The sequence below is a fragment of the Macaca thibetana genome, chromosome 1, assembly GCF_024542745.1.
Source record: "Macaca thibetana thibetana isolate TM-01 chromosome 1, ASM2454274v1, whole genome shotgun sequence".
NCBI classification, from domain to species: domain Eukaryota; kingdom Metazoa; phylum Chordata; class Mammalia; order Primates; family Cercopithecidae; genus Macaca; species Macaca thibetana.
In genome coordinates, this window is record NC_065578.1 from 9800265 (window position 1) to 9822108 (window position 21844).

General features: G+C 60.4%; 2 protein-coding genes across 4 annotated transcripts in view; both read right to left on the minus strand.

Moving 5' to 3' along the window:
• Positions 1-2943: 2943 nt before the first annotated feature.
• On the minus strand, positions 2944-4746 carry LOC126953632 (translation initiation factor IF-2-like). The gene has a single exon (XM_050789153.1). The coding sequence runs from the start codon at positions 3660-3662 to the stop codon at positions 3144-3146; it is 519 nt and encodes a 172-aa protein (XP_050645110.1). The 5' UTR covers positions 3663-4746; the 3' UTR covers positions 2944-3143.
• Positions 4747-4829: 83 nt separating this feature from the next.
• CASZ1 (castor zinc finger 1) overlaps positions 4830-21844 on the minus strand; it is a 159072-nt gene continuing 142057 nt past the window's right edge. For 2 of the 3 annotated variants that reach the window (XM_050787777.1, XM_050787768.1), the window contains 13 exons: positions 21553-21717; positions 20357-20529; positions 19315-20156; positions 16912-17047; positions 16664-16727; positions 15250-15404; positions 15037-15159; positions 13736-14074; positions 12051-12249; positions 10824-10995; positions 9069-9220; positions 8748-8889; positions 4830-5953 (listed from right to left, as the gene is read on the minus strand). In XM_050787777.1, coding sequence (XP_050643734.1) covers positions 4830-5953; positions 8748-8889; positions 9069-9220; positions 10824-10995; positions 12051-12249; positions 13736-14074; positions 15037-15159; positions 15250-15404; positions 16664-16727; positions 16912-17047; positions 19315-20156; positions 20357-20529; positions 21553-21717 — 3786 coding nt within the window. Of the gene's footprint in view, positions 5954-6140; positions 8202-8747; positions 8890-9068; positions 9221-10823; positions 10996-12050; positions 12250-13735; positions 14075-15036; positions 15160-15249; positions 15405-16663; positions 16728-16911; positions 17048-19314; positions 20157-20356; positions 20530-21552; positions 21718-21844 lie in introns of those variants that run through there. The other variant, XM_050787786.1, reaches the window with a different exon arrangement.

A 21844-nucleotide genomic window follows, 5' to 3' on the forward strand; every position in this document is an offset into this window, starting at 1 on the left:
CGTTATAGACCCGGGGCGAGGAGCCAGCCTCAGGGAGACTCCAGGCAGGGAGGTTCTTTCTTGAGGATCCCTGCCTCCTTCCAGTGGTGCGGGGCACAGGGCTTACTGGAGGCCAAGCCACTGGGTCCGGCTGCTCCAGCGCTGGCTGTGGGCCTCCTGGGAGCCACTGATTTCTCCCTGACCTGTTCCAGAGGGTGCAGAGGCACCTCCCAGCAAGGATGGCCAGGGCCTGGCTGCTTCGTTCTCAGACAAGGCTCTGGGATTCCAGCCTTTCAGAGGCCACTGCTGCCTCTGGGGCCGGGGCCACCTCCCGTGACAGTGGATGGGCAGCTGGCCTTTGCCCAGTGGCCTGGTATGCTGCCCAGAAAGGGGGCTGCCTGTCGCCGTGTCCAGGCTGGGGCAAGGCCGCTTCATGAGTGCCAAGGCCCGGTGCACACGGGTGACTCAGGTTGCTGGTGGCGCCCCTGCTGGGCCAGGTCCGTGGGAGGTGGGCAGGCCCCTGAGCTCAGCCCTGAGCCTGTGCGGCGGGTTCTGGCCCTTTCCAAGAGGTTGCAAAACTCTTGAATTTGCCCCAGTTTGGGTGTAGGAGCATCACACACCACAGCTAATTAAATCCCAGAAGGAAAACATGCTTTACTGCATTTCCTACTGAGTCCAACAAGCCACAGGGAGTGCCGTGGGACCTGGGCCCATCCCGACCCGCAGCCACAGGCCCCCTCCCAGCTCTTGGGGGCGGTCTCAAGAGTGGGCACATGCCTAGCGGGGGTATGAGCTTCTCTCCACCCTCTGGGGCGGGACCTGGGATGTGGCACCACAGGCTGGCCTGAGTGCTCCGTCCTGAGGCCCTGAGATGCCTCTGAGAGGTTCCTGAGTCCCCGTGCCCCTTCCTTGGGCTGGACTCAGGGCCCTACTTGTTGTGAGGTTGGATCAGCCCTGGGTGAGGCCTTCTGAGGTCCATCCAGGCCCAGAAGACCAGGGGGCAGTTTTGGGGTCTGGCCAAGGTCGGCAAACCACCCTGAGTCCCCATCCTCCCTCCCCTGGGCCCCAGGAGTCGGTGCTGCCCCAGAGAGCTGCCCACTGTGCCGGTGCCTAGAGGGAGCCTTGTGGCCACACCACCCACCCACCGGCTGTTCAGGGCTTGGCTCCCTGCCTCGCTTCAGGCCCCACGGGAGGCCCACCAGGGCCTGGGAAGCTCCAATAATGGTTTTAATTTGTTGAACTTGTGTTTTATCCCATAAATTAGTCACTGTTTTATTTAACAGAATCAAGATATCCACAAACAATAGGCGAGTTCCAACTTGAACATTTTAATAAGACAGAAAAAAGTATATATTTTCATGTCTGTTACAAACATATTTATGTAAATAGCCTGTGGGCTGCGTTCCAGGAGGAAAGAAGAAAGGGAGTGCCTGCGCGCCGCGGCTGGGCTGGAGACGCACTTCTGCGGTGGAAAATGACACGGACCTGGGCGCTGTGGGCTGAGGCCGCTCCCCTGCCGCCCCCGGTCCCTGGTGCCTGGCCGGCTGGTGCCAGGCTCAGTGAGGGAGAAGCGTGCTGCGGTGACCGAACCTTTCCAGCCCCCAAGTCTGCCTGTTTCCTCGTCGGGCAAGTGGTTGTGACATCCCATGGCTGGGGTGTGATGAGCCAGTAAGACTCCTCAGCATGGAAGAATGTGGCAGATCCCGCGCACATCCCCTCCCCAAGGTTCCAGGAAGCCCCGGCCACCTGGAGTCTGGCTCAGAGCAGGGCTGCCAAGGTCCTTCCCATGATGTGGTGTCATGAGAAGCCGGCCATCAGTTGGAAGTGTCAGGGCAAACTCCTACAGTGCCTGGGAGGCTTGCACTCCAGGCTAGGCCTGGTGGACACTCTGGCCTCCGTGCTTCCAAGGGAGCCAACCATGGTGCCACCAGGGCTGGCAGCTCAGGCTCTGGGCTGGTGGCTACAGACCCAGGAATTATCGGCCCCCTCTGGCTCTGCCACCCTGTGCTCCAGGCAGGAGCCGCGCCAGCATCCGGATTGGATCCGGGTACGCGCCGTTCCCAGCCCGGGCAGGTCCCTGCAGGAAGGAGGAAGGAGCCGAGGGAGGAGGCAGGAGGGTGGCCCTGCCAACGCCGCCCCAGCAGCCCAGCAGGAGAGGAGAGGGTTGGCTGGGGTGGGGGGTCCTGGGAGGCTGCAGAGCCTTTGTCCAACGTCCCAGGCCTTGGTGTCAGATGGCTCTGCCCACAGGTGGCTCCTGAGCCCCAAGTGGGGGCTTCAGGCAGGACTGGGGAGGAGGCCACCCTTCTGGCCAGGCCAGGATTGAGGCCCCTACCTCTGTCCCCAGCAGCCCAGGGACAAAACTGGTCTGTTCCCCCTCTTTTCCTGCCAGGGTCGAAGGGCACCCAACTCTTCCTCCCCTCACCCCACCAGTGTAGCTGAGTCATGGCCAGCCGCTTGGGGGCGATTTTAAAAATAAAAGATAACTTGATAGATTTTTTTTTCCAGTTTTTATTGAGTGAAAATGTCAAACCTTGCATCAGTCATGCAAAAAAAAAAAAAACAAATAAATAAAACACATATATTAAATTTCTAATAGCACTAAATTCAAGTGGAAAAATATTCAGTTCTTAATAACCAGGTGCCGAGGAGACCAGATTCAAGTAATCAGAGCACACGCTGTTCAGTTCGGGTTTCACGTTCTGCATTTTTTTTTGTCTCAAAACCTCTCTATATATCTCTATATATCTATATATGTATATACATATAGATATATACACACACATATGTGCATACATATTATTTTATATTTATATATATACACATACATAGTTATAAAACATTAAAAAGAGCATTGGTGGATCAAGCATTGTTTTCCCCACAGAAAGAAAATAAAACAAAAATTACACGTTAAAATTCAAAATGAGCTAGCAATGGCTTGTAGTCCTAATGTGCAATATGAAGGTTACAAAAGGCTAGACTCCGCACTGTCGGCATCTTCTTTTCTTCTTCTTCTTTTTTTTTAAGTTTGATTTTGCTACATTGAAAAAAACGTTTTTGTGTGTGTGTATTTTTTTTCCTTTACAAAACTCCTTCCACAGACTCCCGGGCCGTGGCGGGTCACTGTCTGGGAAGATGCTCACAGCAGCATGTGGTACCCACAGAGTTCAGGAGGCTCTGGTAGGGGCTGTTTTAGAAAACAACTGATTTCCTGTTGAATCAGGTACGCTCCGTGCGACCACTCCTCCCTCCCTGCTCCCTGTCCAGTTCGGGTGGTCCTGGCTTTCTGGCTGTGGGCAGCCGAGAGGACAAAAGAAAGGAAGAAAAAAGGGAAAAGTAAACCACTGCCCCCTAGTTGAGCCAGGCTCCCCCTGGAGACCCCTGGGGAGAAGGCTTCTGAGTGACAGCCTCCCCACCAGCCTTCCATTCCCTCCTAGGCCTGTTTTCTCCCTGTGGCCCAATCTGACACCAGCTGGTGGCCTGGAGTAGGGAAGGTGGGCAGGTGTGGCCTCGGGCAGCCTGCCCTTGCAGGGGACTCGGTCCCCGGGGACCTCAGAGCCACCGGCCAGGTGTGTGCCTGCCAGGTCAGGCCCTGGCCGGGGCTTCCATGGCCTCATCATCTCCAGGAAGGGGGATGTTTTGTAAAGGGAACCCAATCTGGGTAGACTGCACCGGCAAAGAAGCATCCCAAACAAAGTAATAAAACAAACTGGAAAAAAAAAAAAAAAAAAAAAAAAAAAAAAAAAGCCCTATAAAGCCACACGCATCACCAAGAGAGAACTCAAATGTTAAATTAACTACAAACTTGGATCAACAGTAATAGTCCTTTTTTCTTGTCTCTACAAAATTCAAGTTAAGAGTTGGAATCACGCAGCTCCCATCAGTGCTAGTGTGAAGACAGACAGCCTCAAACTGTTAAGGCCTCTACAAAAAACGCTGGACCAAATCCCACAGGAGAAACGGGACTGAGCCTCCAACCTCAGGCCGGGCCCAGGCGGGTCTGCACTCTCACCACGCCTGCTTTCTTCCTTTTTGTTCTATGTAGAATAATAACCTTTACAGGAAAAATACTGTACAACTTTCTTGTATTTTTTTCCATTTTGAATATTAAAGCCAAAACCAGGCGCATCTTTCCTGTTTGCACCGCCAGGGTGGCCGAGACCCTGCCCCGGCCCCCAGCGCACTGCTCTGGGTTTTGGACGCAGCCTCGGTTTCCCTGGGGCGGAGGCTGGGGCCAGGGAGTCACCAAACAGACCCGACCCAGGCTTGGGGGAGCAGCCGGGCCCTGGGGTGGGGCTGAGCTGGAGCTCCGCGGTTGCTACTCCCATGAGGCTTCCTCCACGGTCCCTGTAGTGTCACCCGTGCTGACCGCCTTCTGCCCGTCTCCCCCTGGGCAGGGGGGAGGATCCTAGCTGCATGAGGGAGGCCCCGCCAGCGGCTCCAGGAGCCACCCCGCCCTGGTGGCGCGGGTTGGGGGTCCCGGTGGCCCCCAGCGCCCGTCCCAGTCCTGAGCAATGGTCGCGGGGCCGCAGCGGCCGCGGGGAGGGGCGCCGGGACAGCGGCCGGCCGGGAGCTGCGCCCCATTCGCCCGGGACCCCTGCTCCTCGGTTCCCTACCCCGGGACAAGAGCACCTTCTGTTTCCCTGAAGAGACCCGGCCTCCCTAGAGCAAGGCCGCCGCCGCCGCCTGTGTCCTCGGCCGCGGAGCACCAGAGGGGTCCCCGCCTCTGTCCTGAGACGGACTCGGGGTCCGGAAGCACCGGCGGGGCGCGGGGCTCTGCCCAGGGGCGGCTTCGCGCAGGGTGGCGCCGCTCCCGAGACCGAGGCCGGCGCCAGGGCCACCCGCGGGCGCCGCTAGGGCGAGGAGGCGGCGGTGGGCGCGGGGCCGGGGGCGCCCAGGGCCGCCAGCGCCGCCAAGGCCGGGGTCCGCGCGCCCGCGCCCGCCGTCTCCGCCGCCGCCTCGGGCAGCGACTCCTCCGAGTCGGTGCGCAGGTCCTCGTCGTCGTCGTCCTCGTCGTCGTCCTCGTCGTCGTCGTCCTCGTCGTCGTCCTCATCGTCGTCGTCCTCGGCCTCCTCCTCCGGCAGCTCCAGTTCCTCCTCCTCGTCCTCCTGCGAGGACTCCCCAGCGGCGGTAGCGGCGGTGGCGGCGGCGGCGCCCTCGCGCGGCCCGGGGGCGGCGGCGTCGGGCGGGCCGGGGTCGCCCGCGTCGCCCAGCGCCAGGCCCAGACCGGCGGCCGCCGACTGCAGGAAGAGCAGCGAGCCCGGCTCGGCGCCCAACGACAGGGAGCCGTCTAGACTGATGGGAGGCCCGGGCGCGGGGCCCTCGGCCGCGGGCTCGCCGCGCTCCTGCTTCTCGTGCTTGCGCTTGTGCGAGTCCATCTGCGACATGCCCACCACCGTGTGACGGCAGCCCGGGAAGGTGCAGTGGAAGTGCGAGCACTTGAGCTTGTACTTGCAGTCGGGCACGGCGCAGTCGGCGCTGGAGCTGAACTGGCAGAAGCCCGCGGCGCTGATCACGTCCTGCTTGCCGTGGTGCTTGCGGTGCGCCGTGACCTTGGTGCTGTCGGTGCAGCGGAAGCGGCAGCGCAGACAGTGGAAGTGCGTGCTGGTGCCCGAGAAGGGGCAGTCGGCGAAGTGGCAGCTAAGCGAGGCCTTGAAGCGCTTGAAGTCGTCCAGCACCAGGTTGTCCACGCGGTCGTGGTGCTGCGCGTGCTTGTACATGTGCGTGCGCCCGCAGAACTTGTAGCCGCAGTTCTCACGCGTGCAGTGGTAGTGGGTGACCTTGAGCGAGAACTGGCAGGCCGCGTCCTTGCAGTCCTCATAGAGGTCGAAGCGCCGGAAGCCCTCCAGCATCATGCCCTCGTCCAGCATCTTCCGGGAGGACGCTGTCTTCCGCCGCTTGCCGAAGGGCGACATGTCCTCGATGATCCAGAAGCGCTTTTTGGCCCCCGAGGCTGTCGGCATGGAGATGGTGTTCCCTGGGGAGGGGCAGGGAGGTCAGTGCCTAAGGGGGACCCACGTGGGCACCATCCCAGGGTCACACCCACACGGGACCCCTGATCTGGCATGGCGCCAGAGGGCGGCATTTAGGGAGCCCTGGGCTTCCCCTGGCTCGGGAGGCCTCTCCTGCCCAGCCACCTCCCTACCCCCCGCACAGGAGGGGTCTCAGGCTTCCCCCTCCTCATCCCTGTCTGCAGAAGGGCCTCACAGGCCTCACCCCCGGAGTGGCAGCCCAACCAGCTCTGGGGGACGTGGTGGCTGCTTCCTGGCCAGTTTGGGTGGGAAGTGAGGACACGTCCTGGCGCTAATTGAAGCTGAAGGGGGAATCTAGGTCGGCAGAGTGCAATTACCCAAGTTGGACTCGTGCCAAGACGCCAGCTACGCCTGCCTCTAATGAGGGACAGGCCTGCTCCTTTCCCGCGGGCTACCCGGCTTCCCTGGCTGCGCCTGTCTGCACACGGGGAGCTGCCTACTCATAGTAGGGGTGCCAAGTGCCCCAGGGCTGTGCGGGGCTGCAACTCCCTGCCCTAAGGAGCACCTTGTCCTTGGTACGAGAAGGTTCTTTAAGGTCTTGTTGGGGTTTTCTACCCCAAGGGCTGGGAGAGGACAGCCCTACTGGAGGACTAGGCCTCAGGAAGCTCAATGCCTCTGCCCTCTGCTCAGAGCCATAATTTACCTGGGTCAGGACCAGAGCAGGGGCTCAGCCACGGGAGCTGAGCCCATTTATGTCCAGCTGGCCCAGACTGCTTCCTGGGATTTAGGATGCCCCCCTGCCAAGGCCAGGGTTGTAACCCTTTCTGGGAGGCACCTGTGCCCCTATGGCCATGGGTGAGGGGAAGCCCCAGCTCCTGCCAGAGGCACAGGCAGCTAGTCCTGGCTCCCCACGCCACCCCCACAAACAGGAAGAGCAGCTCTCTGACCAGCCCCACCAGAGCGTGGGTCGCCTCCGGGCTCCTCCCACACGGCTGACCTGCCTGGCTCTCCCAGAGCCTGCTTAGAAGGCCCAGCAGTCACTCTAGCCACCAAATGTCTGCTCTGCCCGTTTCAGGCCAGGCCCCATCGCCCACCCTGAGTGGACAAAAACGGAGAGAAACTAAGGGCTGTGACGGTGTGGGGGCACCCGGCAGAGGGCAAGGGATGGCCTCAGGCCCAAAACCTGGGTGGGTGAGGAGCTGCTTTGGGTCTGAAGTCACAGGGCCTGGTGATGCCAGAGTGGAGCTTCCAATGGCCGAAAGTCCCTGAGGTGGGGGAGGCCCGGCCCTGCCCCGGCCGTAACTCCTGGGGCCTCTACTCAGGCAGAACGTGAGGCAAGAATTAGCAGAGGAGTCAGAGCCCGGGTGGTATCTACGCTCAAGGGAGGGGGCGGGCAGATGCCATCCCGGTGGGTATCAGATATGGGGGTGGGATGGGAGGTGCCTTTGCCCCTGAGCACTGCTGGGCCCTGAGTCCACAGAGATTTCCACTTACTGCTCAGCTTTGGGTATGGGCTGGGGTTCAGGCTGGAATCTGGACCCTCTGAACCTGGGCAGGTCCCAGACCCCAGCAGATCTTCCCGAAAGCATCCTCTACCTCTCCCTAGTGCCAGATCCCAGGGGGATTCCTCAGAGTAGAAGCGACAGGTCCTGCCTTGCCCCAGGCCGAGGAAGGCAGACCCCACAGGGCCTCCGGCAGGATGGGCCGTCTCTGGGACTCTGAGCAGTTGTGAACAGGGGAGAATCCCTAGCAGCAATGCTCTGGCCTGCCTAGCACTGAGCTGTCCCGGGGATGGAGACTACGCCCTCTAGTCTCGGGGATGCTTGGCTGTGAGGGGTGCAGAGCGGCCCCGTCCTTGGCCTGGCTGGCTGCAGAAAAGGGTCAGGCCCCGGAGCATGGCCTAGAGGGTGGATTGGAGTGACGGACTGCGGTGAGAAGGCATGTGCGCATTACCTGCAGCATCCTGAACTAGGGGGACGTCACTTTTTACTGGAGTTGGAGTGGCAGTGACGGGCGGGAAGCTGGGCGGGCTGCAGGTGGGATGGGCCAGGCCCCGGCCGGCTCCGAGAGTGGCACTGAGCAGAGAGTATGAGAGACAGGACGGAGAGAAGAGGCAGGGGGGGGGGGGGAGGGGCGGCCGGAGCGTGGCCGGCGAGAAGGATGGAGTCGCTGGCGGCTGCGGGGCCGCTCGGGCAGCCTCATCACCAGCGGCCGCAGGAGGAGGAAGAGGAGGAGGAGGAGGAGCCGGGCAGCCTGGAGAGGGTGGAGAAAAGCAGAAAAAAAAAAAAAAAAAAAAAAAAAAAAAAACCAAAACAAAGAACAAACAAACAGAAAGAACCAAAATGAGAAACCCAATGGCAGAAGCAGGTATGGCATGAAAATGTGTGCACGGATGAGCAGAGAGAGGGAGACAAGAAGAGGGGGCAGGAGGAGAGAGAGGCAGGGCGGTGCCAGGGGTCACATGGGCAGGTGTGCCGGGCAGGACCGGCGCTGGGCCCAGGCAAGGTGGGAGGCAGCAGAGGAAGGAGGCCAGGGCTGTGCTGCTCCTACTGTGGCTCATAGAGGACGGGCCCGGGGTCCTCTCCTGGAAACTGACACGGAGGGCAGCGCCGGGGAGGCGGGAGGATGGCGGGAGGGGCCTCAGTGACTCAGTCCCACAGACCAGCTGGCTCTGCTGCACACCAGCCTGTCCTCCTCAGAGGCCGTGTGCCCCGGACCTTCTGTCCCAAGCTGCACCCACCGGTGCTGGGCTTTGGGAATGGGGCTTGGCCCTGCCAGCAGCCCCTGCCTGCAGCTCACCTGCCGCAGTGCTCTCGTTACCCACGGGGGTGCTGGAGCAGCTCCGGTCCATGGTGGATGACTCAGAAGACATGGCGCCCGGGCTGCAGCCAGTGCAGTCCATGCACTCATCTGTCTCAGCATCCATCAGGCCTGGGGGGCCCTGAAAGGACACAGGGGTCTCTGAGGAAGTGGGGCTGTGGGGCATGCTGCCCACAGAGGGCAGGCCGAGGCTCCACGCAGCACAGGCCTGAGAATGAGCGTGGGACCATAATGCATTCCCGCCACCCTGGCTGGGCTCTCACCTGCGGGGGGTGGATCTCACCTGGAGAGGGCTCTCACCTGGGAGGGGGGCACACGGTCGAAGTTCTTCCCCAGCATCCTCCGCATGTGCTTCCGTGCGTGGGAGGTCATCTGGTGCTTGAGGAGGAAGGAGAACTGGCAGCCCTCCCGGATACAGTGGAAGTGGCTGTTCACCTGGTTGTACTTGCAGCCTGTGGACATAGGCCCACCTGGCATAAGCCCCCCAGCTGGCCAGCGCTCGTGGCTTCCAGGGTCTGTCAGGCACTGTTCTAGGCATGGGGGCAGTGTGGCCAATAAGGCAGATGGCAGGGGGAAGGGCGCTGCACCAAGGTGGCACTCTTAGGAGGAAGGTCAGGAAGTCCAAAGCCACCTGGCTGTCCACACCCTGGGCCTCCTCTCCAGCCTGGCACAGAGGCAAGTGACAATGCCGGGCTGGCCCCCATCCCCTGGCCCACACGCGGGGAGGTGCACAGCTCCAGGGCAAGGGACCCTCATAGTCCCTGTACACTAGGCCAGCTACCTCTCAGCAAGCCACCTGTCCCCACATCTCTGCTGGGAAGCTCGGGGTGCTGCCGGCCCCTCTGCCCAGGCCCCAGCACCCCCTGCCTTGCTCTGGGCCGAGAACAAACAGAGCAGGCGGGACTGAAACAGCATCCCGGGGCAGGTGAGGGCTTGTCCGCTGCCATGGCGCCCAGGCTGGCCAGGTGTCTTCTGTCATCCCCCAGCTTTGTTTGGCCCCAACTATCACCAAAAACACCACAAGTTGAGTAAATAACGGCAACTGCAGGATACCCTGACATCTGTAAACTGAGCTCAGGGACAGCACAGGCCACGAGTGTTGACACTTATTGGCATGGCTACCAGCCCTCTCCCTGGCCGAGAACTCCTTTTTGAATTCATACTCGAAGGCAAGGTTTGTTTCCTTTTTCTGGCGGTTGACTTTGAATATGTCACCTTTTCACTTTTGGAAGGACCAGACTGCAGCAGCCCCCACCCCTGCTGCCACGACCACCAGGCCACAACGGGCCTCGCCTGCAGCCCAGGGGCCTCTGTCTGACGGCCTGGCTCTCGCCTGCCCTTGGGTTCTGGTCTCTTCCTAGGGAGAGTCCTGCCCCTTCCGCAGGCCGTGCACAGGGGCCGGGGCTCAGCTCCCAGCAGCACGGCTACCTCTCAGGCATCGGTGGCTTCCCTTCCCAAAGCCACAGCAGCCCCTTCCTGGGTTCTGGGTCACGGATGCTCCAGCTGAGCCCATGGGGAACTTGACCGTTCCCTGCTAGATCTGAGCCGCCACCACTGTCACCACCCCCACCCCTGTGACAGCACCCAGCCTGGCACAGAGCTGTCCCTCCGTAAGTAACTACAAAATGGATGAATGGATGAACAAACTGTAGCTCATTGTGGACAAAAACCTCATCATGAAAGCCATGGAAAGAGATCCCAGAGCAAAGAACTTTGAACTCCTAAGACTTCCCTGCTCGACTTCTTGATGAGAAAAGGGAAACAGAACCACGCCCAGGCCCTGGATGCTCACGACGAAGTCCCAGAGCCGCTGTCTGGGGGTGGAGGGGCGGTGCCCTGCGTGAGTCACCCCCACCCTTCTTGCTGGGCTCTGTGGGTTTGGACTGTTTCACAAGCTTGACGGTGCCTAGCCTGTGATATCTGGCACACCTTCAACAAAACATGGATCCTGCGGTGGGGACAGGACACAGGTACCAGGAGAGGCGGCCCAGGCCACAGGGGCCATGGCCTTGATGCCCACTGGAAGTCCCTGCCCGCAGCCCAGGCCCTCGGTACCTAGCCTGCCACACTCCTCGCGCTTGGTGAAGTATTTGAAGCCATTGGCTGCCCGCCGCTCCGCCTTCTCATGCTTCTTGATGTGCCAGGGGAGCTTGGTGGTGATGTTGGTCACGAAGTAGCAGCCGGTGCGGAGGCAGTGGTAGTGCCCGCGCATTCGGAACTCGCAGTGCTGCAGGGAGACATGGGACGGTCAGGACAGGCGGGTGACTTTCGTGAGCTCCTGTCTGCCCCGGGCCTGAGGCTGTGGTGGGCCCTTGGCACATGTGTTCTTCTCTCTCAGAAGCTGATGATCACAGAAACACCTTTCGCATATTAAAAAGCAGCACAGGGCTGGGCGCGGTGGCTCACGTCTGTAATCCCAGCCCTTTGGGAGGCCCGAGGTGGGCGGACTGCCTGAGCTCAGGAGTTCGAGCCCAGCCTGGGCAACACAGTGACACCCCATCTCTACTAAAATACAAAAAATTAGCCCGGTGTGGTGGCATGAGCCTGTAGTCCCAGCTACTCGGGAGGCTGAGGCAGGAGAATTGCTTGAACTTGGGAGGCAGAGGTTGCAGTGAGCCGAGATTGCACCACTGCACTCCAGCCTGGGCAACAGAGGGAGACTCCATCTCCAAAAAAAAAAAAAAAAAAAAAAAAAAAAAGCAGTGCATGCCCTTAGTCACTGCACTAAAGCATCCTAACCTGGTAACCTTGCAGTCCATCTGCAATCCCACACCTAGAGCAGACATCGTGAATCTATTTTAACAGTCTTCCCTGTATGCCTAGACCTAGGCAGACATCACTGCTCTATCCTAGCACACCTGGACCCAGGTTCCCCCTCAGGCAGCCCCTCCTGGTCTTGGGAGTCAGGCCTTTAAGGTGAATCTGATCTGACTTTCCTGTGTGGGCATGGACAATGGGCCTGTTAGAAAATTCTAGCTTTGGAGAAAGGGGGCATAAAGCTAGTTCCAGGATAGGCAAGAATGATGTCAAAGGCACAGTGACTGCCCAGCATTGAGTCACCACTCAGGTGTCAGACCTTACCAACTAGCACCAATCTGGACCCCTGCCCAGGGGCCTCCAGGGGTCTAGGGGCAGACGGTGCCCTTTCCAGAGTCTGGGAGGCCCATTTAAGCAAGATGTCAGAAATAGAACCTCTGCCAAGAGGTGCCTGTCCTGTGCCCTGAGCTAGCCCTGCACCTCCCTGCCCCCTACTTTGCCCCTGGGCCGGCCCGCCATGCTGACCTGGTTGGGACAGAGACACTGCAGAGAGTAGTACGCAAACTGGTCTCGCACGTTCACCAGGTTGTTGTTGGGGTTGATGTGGTCCAGGCAGTGGGATTCGGCCTTGCCAGATGTTTTGCAGACGTACTTGCAGTTCCCAAAGAGACAGTGGAAGTGGAACTTGTTGGCATACTTGCAGTCCGTGGCGAGGCAAGGATCGCTGGAAGGAAATCACAGCCCAGAAGGTCATTGCCATTCCCAAGCCTTCCCTGCTGGTGTCCTGACCTCGCTTGTGTTGGAGTTCACTCCCCCATGACCAGCGGTACCACCAAGAGGGATGGCCTGGCCTGCTGTCCTACTCAACAGGATGACTCAGCCAGAGACTACAGATCCCAGCATGCATTCCTGCCTCCTTTTAGGAGCTCTGCATGGTGCACAGGAATTGCAATATGCAGGGTGCCCAGAGCATTGCATGCTGGGACACGTAGTTTCCACGGCCACACCTCAGGATTATAGATAAGGATGGCTGGAATAACTTCTTGGACTGGAAAATAAGGATGGTGCTGCCAGCCCTGGCGGGGTGCCGTGAGGCCCTGGCTGGTGTGGCATGGGCGCCGCAGTGGATGTGGCTGACTGACAGACTGCAGATGGGTGCTCGGCCCCACCAGGAAGCGCTGCTGCCACAGGCCCTTAGCAAGCAGGAGTTCGTGCCTGGTGTCAGCTCCTGGGGGCTCACAGCTGCTGGGCTCCCCAGGGTCAGCTCGGGGCCCATGGTGCCCACCCACTCAGACTCCACTTGCCGGCGGAGTGGGAGAGCTGCTGGGGCAGAGGGGGTGTGCTGGCCTGCCCTGGGCCGCCTCCAGGATGCAGAGGGGTGCGGGAGGACACTGGTCCCAGCCTTCCACTCTGGTTGGCAATACTGTAGTCCCCTCCCAGGGGACCCACGGTGGGCACCCTGACCAGGCCTGGGAAACCTGAGCTGCCACTCTGGGGAGGAGGAGGGGAGGGGAAGTTGGTGGGGGGAACGGAGAAGAGTGCCGGGCCCCTTCCATGCTGTGGGCCCAGCCCCAGGTGCTCAGAGAGGGAGGACAGCTGCCACTCAGGCGATATAAATAATCCAATTTATTACTTTTATTGAGAACAGGAAGCCGCACACATGACAGTACAAAGTCACCGTTCTCCCTGCAAGGAGCCACCACCATCCAGTGAGGAGGGTCCCTTCCACCCAAGAGCTCAGACCACTGTGCAGGCCAGTGACAGCCTGGAGGGGCCTGGCCCCCCCGTGCCCCACCCGTGACTTCACGTGCCCTGAAGAGATTCAGCCATAGGTGTGAGCCACAGAGGAGGCCAATACAGAGGCCTGGAGGGAGACGCAGCCCTCCATGTCAGGCTGGGAGACGTCCTCTGAGGACCACCATGCCCAGTCCACCCCAGCTGGCCCTGGCAGGATCACCACATGCCCTGCAGGAGCAGCGGCCACTGCCGCCACCATTGGCCCATGCTGGCCGGCCTGCTCTGGGACAGGCAGTGAGGTAGGAGCAGCAGCATCTTTAGCTAGAAGGACATCACCCGGTGGCCATGTCCCAGAGAAGCTGGGGACAGCAGCGCCATCCGCAGTGAGGAACAGGGCCTCCTAGCGCCCTTGCTAGCACCTACTCCCGAGACGCGAGGGGAACGCGGGACTCGCGGCTCATCGAGGGACTCACTTCTCCTGGAACTGGAGGAATCCGGGTTTGACCTGGGGCTTGGCGTTCTCTAGAGAAGTCGTTGCCAAGGGCGAGGCGGGCAGGTGAGGCACTGACGCTGGGATCTGAGGCATCTGGGGTATGGCGGAAGCCAGCTGCTTCCAGGCGAGGAGGGTTGGGGTGGAGGGCACGGAGGCCGGGCTGGGAGTGGGCCCCTCCAGAGAGGACACCGTGGCCGTGGTGACAGGAGGGACTGGAGGGGATGAGGGGGCCATGGGAGGTTTGGTCTCGGCAGCTGAGGCCGGGAAGGCAGCCTCTGCGTTTCCTTTTGCTGCTCCTCCCTCTGTCCGGAAGTGGAAGCTGCGAGAGGTAGAAGAGGGGGTCTCATGGGGGGCAGTGAAGACAGGTGCGGAGGGGCACGCATGTGACCCCATCACAGGTCTGGACCCCGGTGTTCGTCCCTACTCGTCCCCATCACTCAGCTCCGGAAGTCTCCTGTGACCCCACCAGGACAGAAGGACTGGAGGGCAAACTGCCATGTCCTCTGGGTCCGAACTTGGGCTCCTGGCTTGGGCCTAACCATGCCTTCCTACTTGTGCCCTTCCTCGGTCCCCAGCTCCTCCATGTGTGTGACAGCAGGCCCTGCCCCAGGAAGTCCCTTCCTTCCAGAACCTGCTCGGAGGTCTTAAAGGTAGGATTCTCAATATTCACAGTAGGCTTCCCCGCGTGCTACAGCCAAGGGTGTCTACGCGGTTGGAAAAGCCTTGGGAGCACTGCAGATCTGTTTTAAACGATTGCAAGTTCTGAGTTCCCCCCTCCCCCCTCTCCTTTTAAACAAACAAAAATATATATAAGTGGGCGGCTAGGCTCGAAGTCTTTTAACTCAATGGGATTTACAAATTCATTTCATTATGTTTAGGTCAAAGGTAACCTAGAGATGTAATATTGTGGCTTGGAAAGGCCTTTAGCTAGGGTTCCTGCTCCAGTCACAGCCGTCTCTCCAGCTGGGCTCTGCGCCCCTCTGGCCTGCTCTGCAGGGAGCATGTGCTGGGACTGATGGCTGCCCTGGCAATGTGGGTGCAGCAGCAGCTGTTGCTCAGGGCCCCAGGCGGGGCCTGGACAGGGGCTCAGAGCCCCTGGCTGAGGGCTGCATGTGTGAAGGAGGATGGGAAGCCCACGCTTGCTGGGGCAGCACCTCTGAGAAGCCGACTCAGCTTCTGTGGTCTAGCGGGAACTGCTGTGCCGGCCCCAGCCCCACCCACCCCAGAGCCAGGCTGGGATCAGTGGGGCTCTGCTGAAATGACCCCTAGCACCCTACTCACTTTGCGTGCTTGATGGCCCCGTCCAAGGTGCTGAAGAGTGCGCCGCATTCCTCCACCACGCAGTGGAAGTGGGCCTTGTGGAGGAAGTCACACTGGCCATCACAGAAGTCCTTCGTACCAAACCTAGCCAGAGGAGCCGGCATTAGAGGAGAGCCTGGGGCTCTGGGGCGGGTGCTGCAGGAGGACGGGTGGGCGCGGCCAGCAGTCCCTCACCTGCGCAGGTACACCTTCCAGGGCTCTGCCAGCTTCTCCTGAACCAGCGCTTTCACGGCCTTGCCCAGGAAGGGTGAGGGCTCTGCAGCGGGGCTCCCCTCCGCTTCCGCCTTGATGTTCAGCAGGCTGCCCAGGCCAGGGTTGCCCTGAGACATCTGTGAGGACAGAGGCCGAGCATGGGGCTGGGGTAGCTTGGAACACAGACACGGCTGCCTGGGGAGCAACAGTCGAAGCTCTGGGCTGCTGGGACCCACTGAGCCCTCAGAGCCAGCAGAGAACGCGGCCCGCCTGCTTGGCTCTGGCTGTGGCCAGGCCCTCTCTGAACGGAGAGCCTGCTGTGCTGCCCCGACCCCAGGAGCTGTGAGGCCTCCTCAGGGCTCCTCCACATGAGCCCGTGCCGCAGGATCCATCACTCAAGCCGAGGCCGCGACTCAGGGCGCACGCTGCAGCCCATCTTTCCCCAGACTTTGCGGCTCCCTGGTTATTTTCCTGCCAGAAGGTTTTCAAAAGAAGCGCAGAAGGAGGAGGGATGGGGGAACCCCTATGAATTCCTTGAGAACAAGAGGAGGCCCACAAAGGAGAGAGAGAGAGAGGGAGGGAAGGAGGGAGGGAGTCTCACGGGTGAGACTCAGACAGGCTCCCTGCAGTGGCCGGGAGGGGGTCATTGCAAGGCTCCAAGGGAAGGGAGGGGGACGTGGGGGCAGAGGCCAAAGGAAGGGGAAGGGGAAGGAGAGCAAGAGAGCAAGTGGCCAAGGAGTGGACGCCATGGGCCAGCGAGGCTCGTTCCCCACCAAGTGCCCGGCTAGGATCCCTGCGGCGACAGGTCCAGCTCAGGCCCGGCCCCTCCTCAGGGCAGTCACTTGTGTACAGTAACCGAATTAATCTTGCTGTAGTCAAATGTATCATGTGAAGGGGAAAAATATATTTGAGATGATGTATAATTTACAAAGACCCTGCATTATTTAAAATAAATATTCCAGAGCGACCTCTCCGGAAGGCGTCCGAGACCATTACTCAACCCGAAAAGTGGAAATTGATGTTTTGCTCCCACTTTAGACCCCCCTTCCCCCTCTCCTTTTAAACAAACAAAAATATATATAAAATAAATAAATAAAATTAATAACGAGGCATGAACGAAGTTGAAGGGCTCTGGAAAAGCTTTTGGAGCCCTCCATCTGAAGGGAAAAAAAGGTGTCAGAGGCTGGAATATATTTCTTCAGCCAGTTCATTAAATTAATTTGTAAGCAGTGGCTCTGAAATTATATCCGATGAAAAATGGCCTCAAAATTTAAATGGTACAAACTCATCTTATTAGAGGCAAAACATTAAAAAACAAACACATCCCCCCACCCCCCAGCACAGCTTTAATTTCTCTGGGTGGGGGAATGGGAGGCGTGTGATGGATGGCTCTTACCTTATTCATAAGCGAGGATAAAAGAGATGAATTTGCCGGGACTGCGTGGCCATTTGATTCATTACTAGAACACATAAACCAAGGGGCTTGAGCTCAGACGGCCAGGGCCTGGGCCCTGGGGCTCACCCTCCCTGCCCGACCCTGGGGCTTCAGCCGTGCCCGCTGCAACTGCCCCGGCAGGACCACCCCGGGGCTCCAGCTCGAAGGTGCGGTTCCCGGGTCTGGCTCCCATGGGGGCCTCGCCTCACCTGGGCTCCTTCACAGTCAGGTCTAGACTGCGGTCCTGGGAAGCTTCGTGGGGGCCTGGGGCGCCGGTGCTCTCACTGGGTTCCGGCTTCACCTGGGCCGGGGGGAACCTGGCTGGGGTGACCTGCTGCCCGCTTCCTGCAGGGGAGGGGAGGGAAGATGCGTCAGAGGGGCTGAAGGCCTGGCCTGGGCACAGACAGCCGTGCCCCTGGAGGGAGGGCAGTGGGCTGGGTGGGCTCCGGCTGCTGGTCAGCGCTTCTCCCGCTGACGTGATCGCTCGAGACGCTAGCTCCTGTGTGGCAATTCTTCAAGTGATAATTATTGCAAAATTATGTCAAAGTTGTCCTGGCTCAGGGCCTCCTGGAGGAGAAGGGCGGGAGGCTGGGAGGGGGCTGGGGTGGGGGCGGGGGCCCTTCGTTTTCTCCACCAACTGTCACAGTCGATTTGTGGGGCTGCCGCTTAGGCTTTTATTAAAGACTCTGTTAATGCTGAGGGAAAGTGGCAGATCTGGACTGGGAGGGCCCCTCTGTGGTCCCCAGCCCGCGGTTGCCGGGGTGACGGCCCCCGCAAGGAGCATGCCCGGGAAGGGCCTCTGCTGTGTCAGGGTGATGGGACCGATGGCCAATCAGAGCGGCCACACCAGGCGACCTCACAGTCAAGCTGTCCGGGGCAGGGACACGAGGCCAGGCTGGGCCAAGCTGGGTCCGGAAGGGAGCTGGGCGGGTGAGGCCGCAGGAGGCCAGCAGAGCAGGGGTAAAAGAAGTTGCTGACAGGGCCATCCAGCGAGCCTTCCCCCACATTCCCCCAGTGACGGAAATATTAATTTGCCCCAAGGCGCTGTAGCTGACAGAGAGCTGTTTCAGAGACAGCAAGTGGCATTTTATTAAAAAATAAAACAGCCCCCTCCCCTGCGCTTGACCTTTCTTTTGGGAGAAGGAGACTTTTCTAATGAAAACAAAGTACTTGACAGTCTGGCCACTGAGGCCAGGTGGCCCTGGAGTGGGCCCTGCCCCATCCATCAGGCCCCTGGCTGGAGGGGCGTGGCCAGCGAGGCCCCACCCATGCCTAGACCAAGAGGTGGTTCCTCCGCGCAGCCGCCAGGCATGAGCACCCTACTGCGCCTGCGAGAGTTTTCAGACCTGGGGACTCCACATTCCAGCAGCTCTCCAAAGTCACCTGCCCAAGGTCCCAGGGAAACATGGCCCAGCTCCCCTGCCAGGCACTGGCAGCCTCTGTGAGGTGTGGGCAGAGCCCCGGGCTGGGCCACAGGGACCCTCAGTCTCAGCTGGTTCTGAGAGGGTTTCTAATGGGAACAGGGCATCTAGGCCCAGCAGAGCCCCACTCCTGCGGGCAGCGCCTTGGTTCATCACTTCCTAGCCATGTGCCTGGGACAGACCATCCCCGACCGTCTGCTGGCTCCACGGCGTGGGCTCTGTCTGGCATCCTGCCTGCTGTGTCCCAGCACCCAGCTCGGAGCCTGGCTCTCAGCAAGCATCAGTAGTTGTTGAATGAATAAGTGACATGAGCCACATCCCAGATGTGAACTGAACTCTCCTCAAGGATTCAACAAATAGGAACTACCCAGAGCAGGGAAACGGGGAGAGGAGTAAGGTCAACAGAAAAGCACCCCCACCCCAATCCAGAGAAAAACGGAGGGACTTTTTTTTAATGGAAAATTTATGAAATTATAGGAAGGCAGGAAAGAGAGCTGCGCCCCTCAGTGAACCAGCGTGAAGAAGGAAGACGCCGCTCTGGGGCTGTGGCCCTTTTCTGTTTGACAGGGCGGGGTCGTTTAAAGGGACAATTCCGCTTCCCAGTCACAGACCCAGCTTCAAGCACCAACAGCCACAGGTGGCCGGTGGCTGCCAAGTCAGACAGTACAAAATAGAAGGCTTCCATTGTCTGGAAAGTCCTACTGGGACAGCACTCATGGAGGAGGGAGCCTGGGCCTGGAGGTGTCCAGGTGTGAGGTGCAGGCCCCCTACCTCTGGGCTGGACGCAGGCCCCCCTCCAGGTCAGCTGGAGGAAACGCTAGGCACGCCAGGAGCCCTGGGCCTGCCCTCATCGGGGGTGGACTTGGGATGTGGGAGGGTGAGCAGACAGGGAGGGGGGACCTGCAGTGGCCCCAGGGATGTGGCGCAGCTGAGGAGGCAGGGACCATTGCCCCCAGCTTACAAATGGGGAAACAGAAGCATGGCCCCCCTATTGTGGGAGCCAGAACCAGGGGCCCCACAGAGAAACCAACAGGATAGGGGTGAAGACCAGGCAACGAGGGGGCGCTGGCAGGCAGGGGCCACACGGACGCCTCTTCCAAACACCCCCTGACTCTGCTCTGCAGCCCGAGGCCAGGCAGCCACCCCAGTCCAGAAGGTGCCTGCTTTCTGGGCAGGACCCAGCCTGCTCACCTGGGTCAAAGGTGGCAGAGGGCTTGAGGGCAGCCGCAGCCAGCCTGGCCATCATGGGCGAGATGAGACCCTTGCTTGCAGAGATCCTCTCCATGATGGAGGTGGGCGGCGCTGGGACAGAGGCGGCAGCTGCGGGGACTGAGTCTCCAGCTCCCGAGGCGACCAGCGCGGGCGTGTCAGGGGTGGCTGAGGCTGCTGCCCCAGACGACACGGCACCCAGGAGGCTGGGGGTGCCCACGGGCAGGGAGGTGCTCCCACGGCCAGCCAGAATGGGGAAGTAGGGCGTGGGGGTGGGCAGGCCCGAGTTGGAGAGGGCCAGGGCCAGGGGGATCGAGCCAGGCAGGCCCTGGGGCAGCAGCCCCGAGATCTTGCTGTTGGGAGGCTTGGTGGCGCTGGGCCCAGCCTCGGTGGCGGCAGTGGCGGCAGCCAGGGATGCAGAGGACTGCTGGCTGGTAGGGGAGGCGCTCAGGCTGGAGTTCTTGCTGCTCAGGGCGGAGAAGTCGACAAGGTCGTCGTTGCTGGACTCCTCGTGCTCCGTGTCCTTGGCGCCCAGCAGCGAGGGCGGCAGCCCCAGCGCGCCCGAGGAGCGGATGTGCCGGCGCTCATGCTTGCGCTTGTGAGAGGTCATCTGGCTGGTGGAGGTGAAGGTGAAGCCGCAGCCGGTGCGGATGCAGTGGAAGTGGTTGGTAGCCTTGCTGTACACGCAGCCCTCGTACTTGCACTCCTCGTACTTGTAGAACTTCTTGAAGCCGTCCTTGGCGTAGGCATCGTCCTTGATGTGGTAGCTCTTGTGCTTCTCAATGTCACACTTGTTCTTGAAAGTGAATGTGCAGCCGGGGCGCCTGGGTGGGACATTGGGAACCTGTCATGGGACCCAGACGAGGCCCCACCCTGCTCCCACCATGGTCCTGGGAGGGACAGTCCCCGGGTGGAAGACCCAGGCTGGACACCAAGGCAGGGGCCTGGGCTGTCCCAGGAGCCTGGGTCCCTGCCTTCTCTCCCGGCTTCTGCCCAGGAAGGCCCCCGCCAGGCTCCCGCTTACCTGCAGTGGAAGTGCGTGGTCTTCTGTCCGTAGAACTGGCAGTCAGCTGTGCCGCAGTCTTCGGTGGCTCGGAAGCGCTGGAAGCCGTCGTTAATGAGCTGGGTATTCTTCTTGTGGAAGTTCTCATGGGTCATCACGTCAGACGTGCTTGTGTACACCTTGTTACAGCCCACCTGCACAGGACGGGATGGTGGTCAGGCACACGGAGGTCGACACCACTGTGTGTGGCTGGGGTCACTGACTTCTCTGCTCAGGGAAGCTTTGGCACCTCTGACTTCAAACTGGAGGCCTCGGAAGGTGGGTGTAAGAAGCGGAGTAGAAAGCCTCCCACAGCCCCTCAGGCCCCCCCGGAGGGACCCAGTGCTGCTGGGGCCGGCTCCGTCTGTGCTGAGGGTCAGGGCATCTCCAGAGACCCAGGGCACTTTTTGGCCCAGGGGAGGGAGCTGCATTCTGCAGGAGTTGGATTTTGAGTCCCAATCCATGGCCCTACCTCCAAAACCGTCAGTGGGTGGACAGGGGCTGGACCCTGGAGGTCACCTTTAGCCCAAGGATTTGCTTAGTGGACAGTTCCTGGGCACGGGGCCCTCCCACCCCACCCCAGCCGGGCCAGGAAGGCAACGTTGCCATATTGAGTAAAAACCCGTGGAATCTGAACACTCTCGTAGGCTGGGCCGTGCCAGTGTCTGCACCATCTCAGAACCCAGAGGGTGGCCCCCCTCTCCTCGTGGCCCAGGTTGTTCACAGAGGCCATAACAACCTCTGACAAATACCGGGGGAGGCATGGGGCTGCTATTTGCAACCCAAAGTCGCTCCTCCTGGCCCTGACACCTTGAAAAAGCCCAGACTCTGCGTGGCATTAAAAGAAAGAATTAAACAAAAACCTCCTCAGGCATCATTTGCAATGCTGCTCTTGGTGTTAAAGCCTGAAAAATGTCCATCTGTATAAACAGCTCACTGAATTTCATCCACACCAAGTATGGCCATGGGGAAGGCCCCACCCTGGCCCACCAGACGCTGCCCAAGCCTGAGCCCCCAAGACCCTCCTGGCTCGCTGGCTAGCCCTGTGCTGGGCCAGGGCTCCCGATCAACTGGGGGCCCTGCCCGCGGGGCAGCCCTGCCTCTGGGAGTGGGGGCACAGAGCCGGGAGGGCCCGAGCCGGTCCTGCAGATGCTGGCAGGCGCGGGCGCGGGAGGCACCTGCATGCAGTGGTAGTGAGTGCTCTTCCCGTTGAGGTGGCAGCCGTGGTAGTAGACGCTGCAGTCGTCCAGCGGGCTGAAGCGCATGAAGCCGTGCTGTAGGGAGTTGTCGCGCTTCTTGTGCATGTTGTAGTGACGGATCACGTCCTGCTTACTCGTGAACCTCTGCCAGGAGACAGCGCCGCGTGGGCAGGAGCCTGAGCTCCCCCTCCGCCCTTCCTCCCATATGCCAAGAGCACCTGGGCCGGGTGCTGGCCTCAGGTCTCCCTAGAAAGAACCCTGCTTGGGGTCA

What these genes read in the sequence shown, in the direction of transcription:
- LOC126953632 (XM_050789153.1), bottom strand. Translation starts at nt 3,662, where the DNA reads ATGCTTCTTTGCCGGTGCAGTCTACCCAGATTGGGTTCCCTTTACAAA.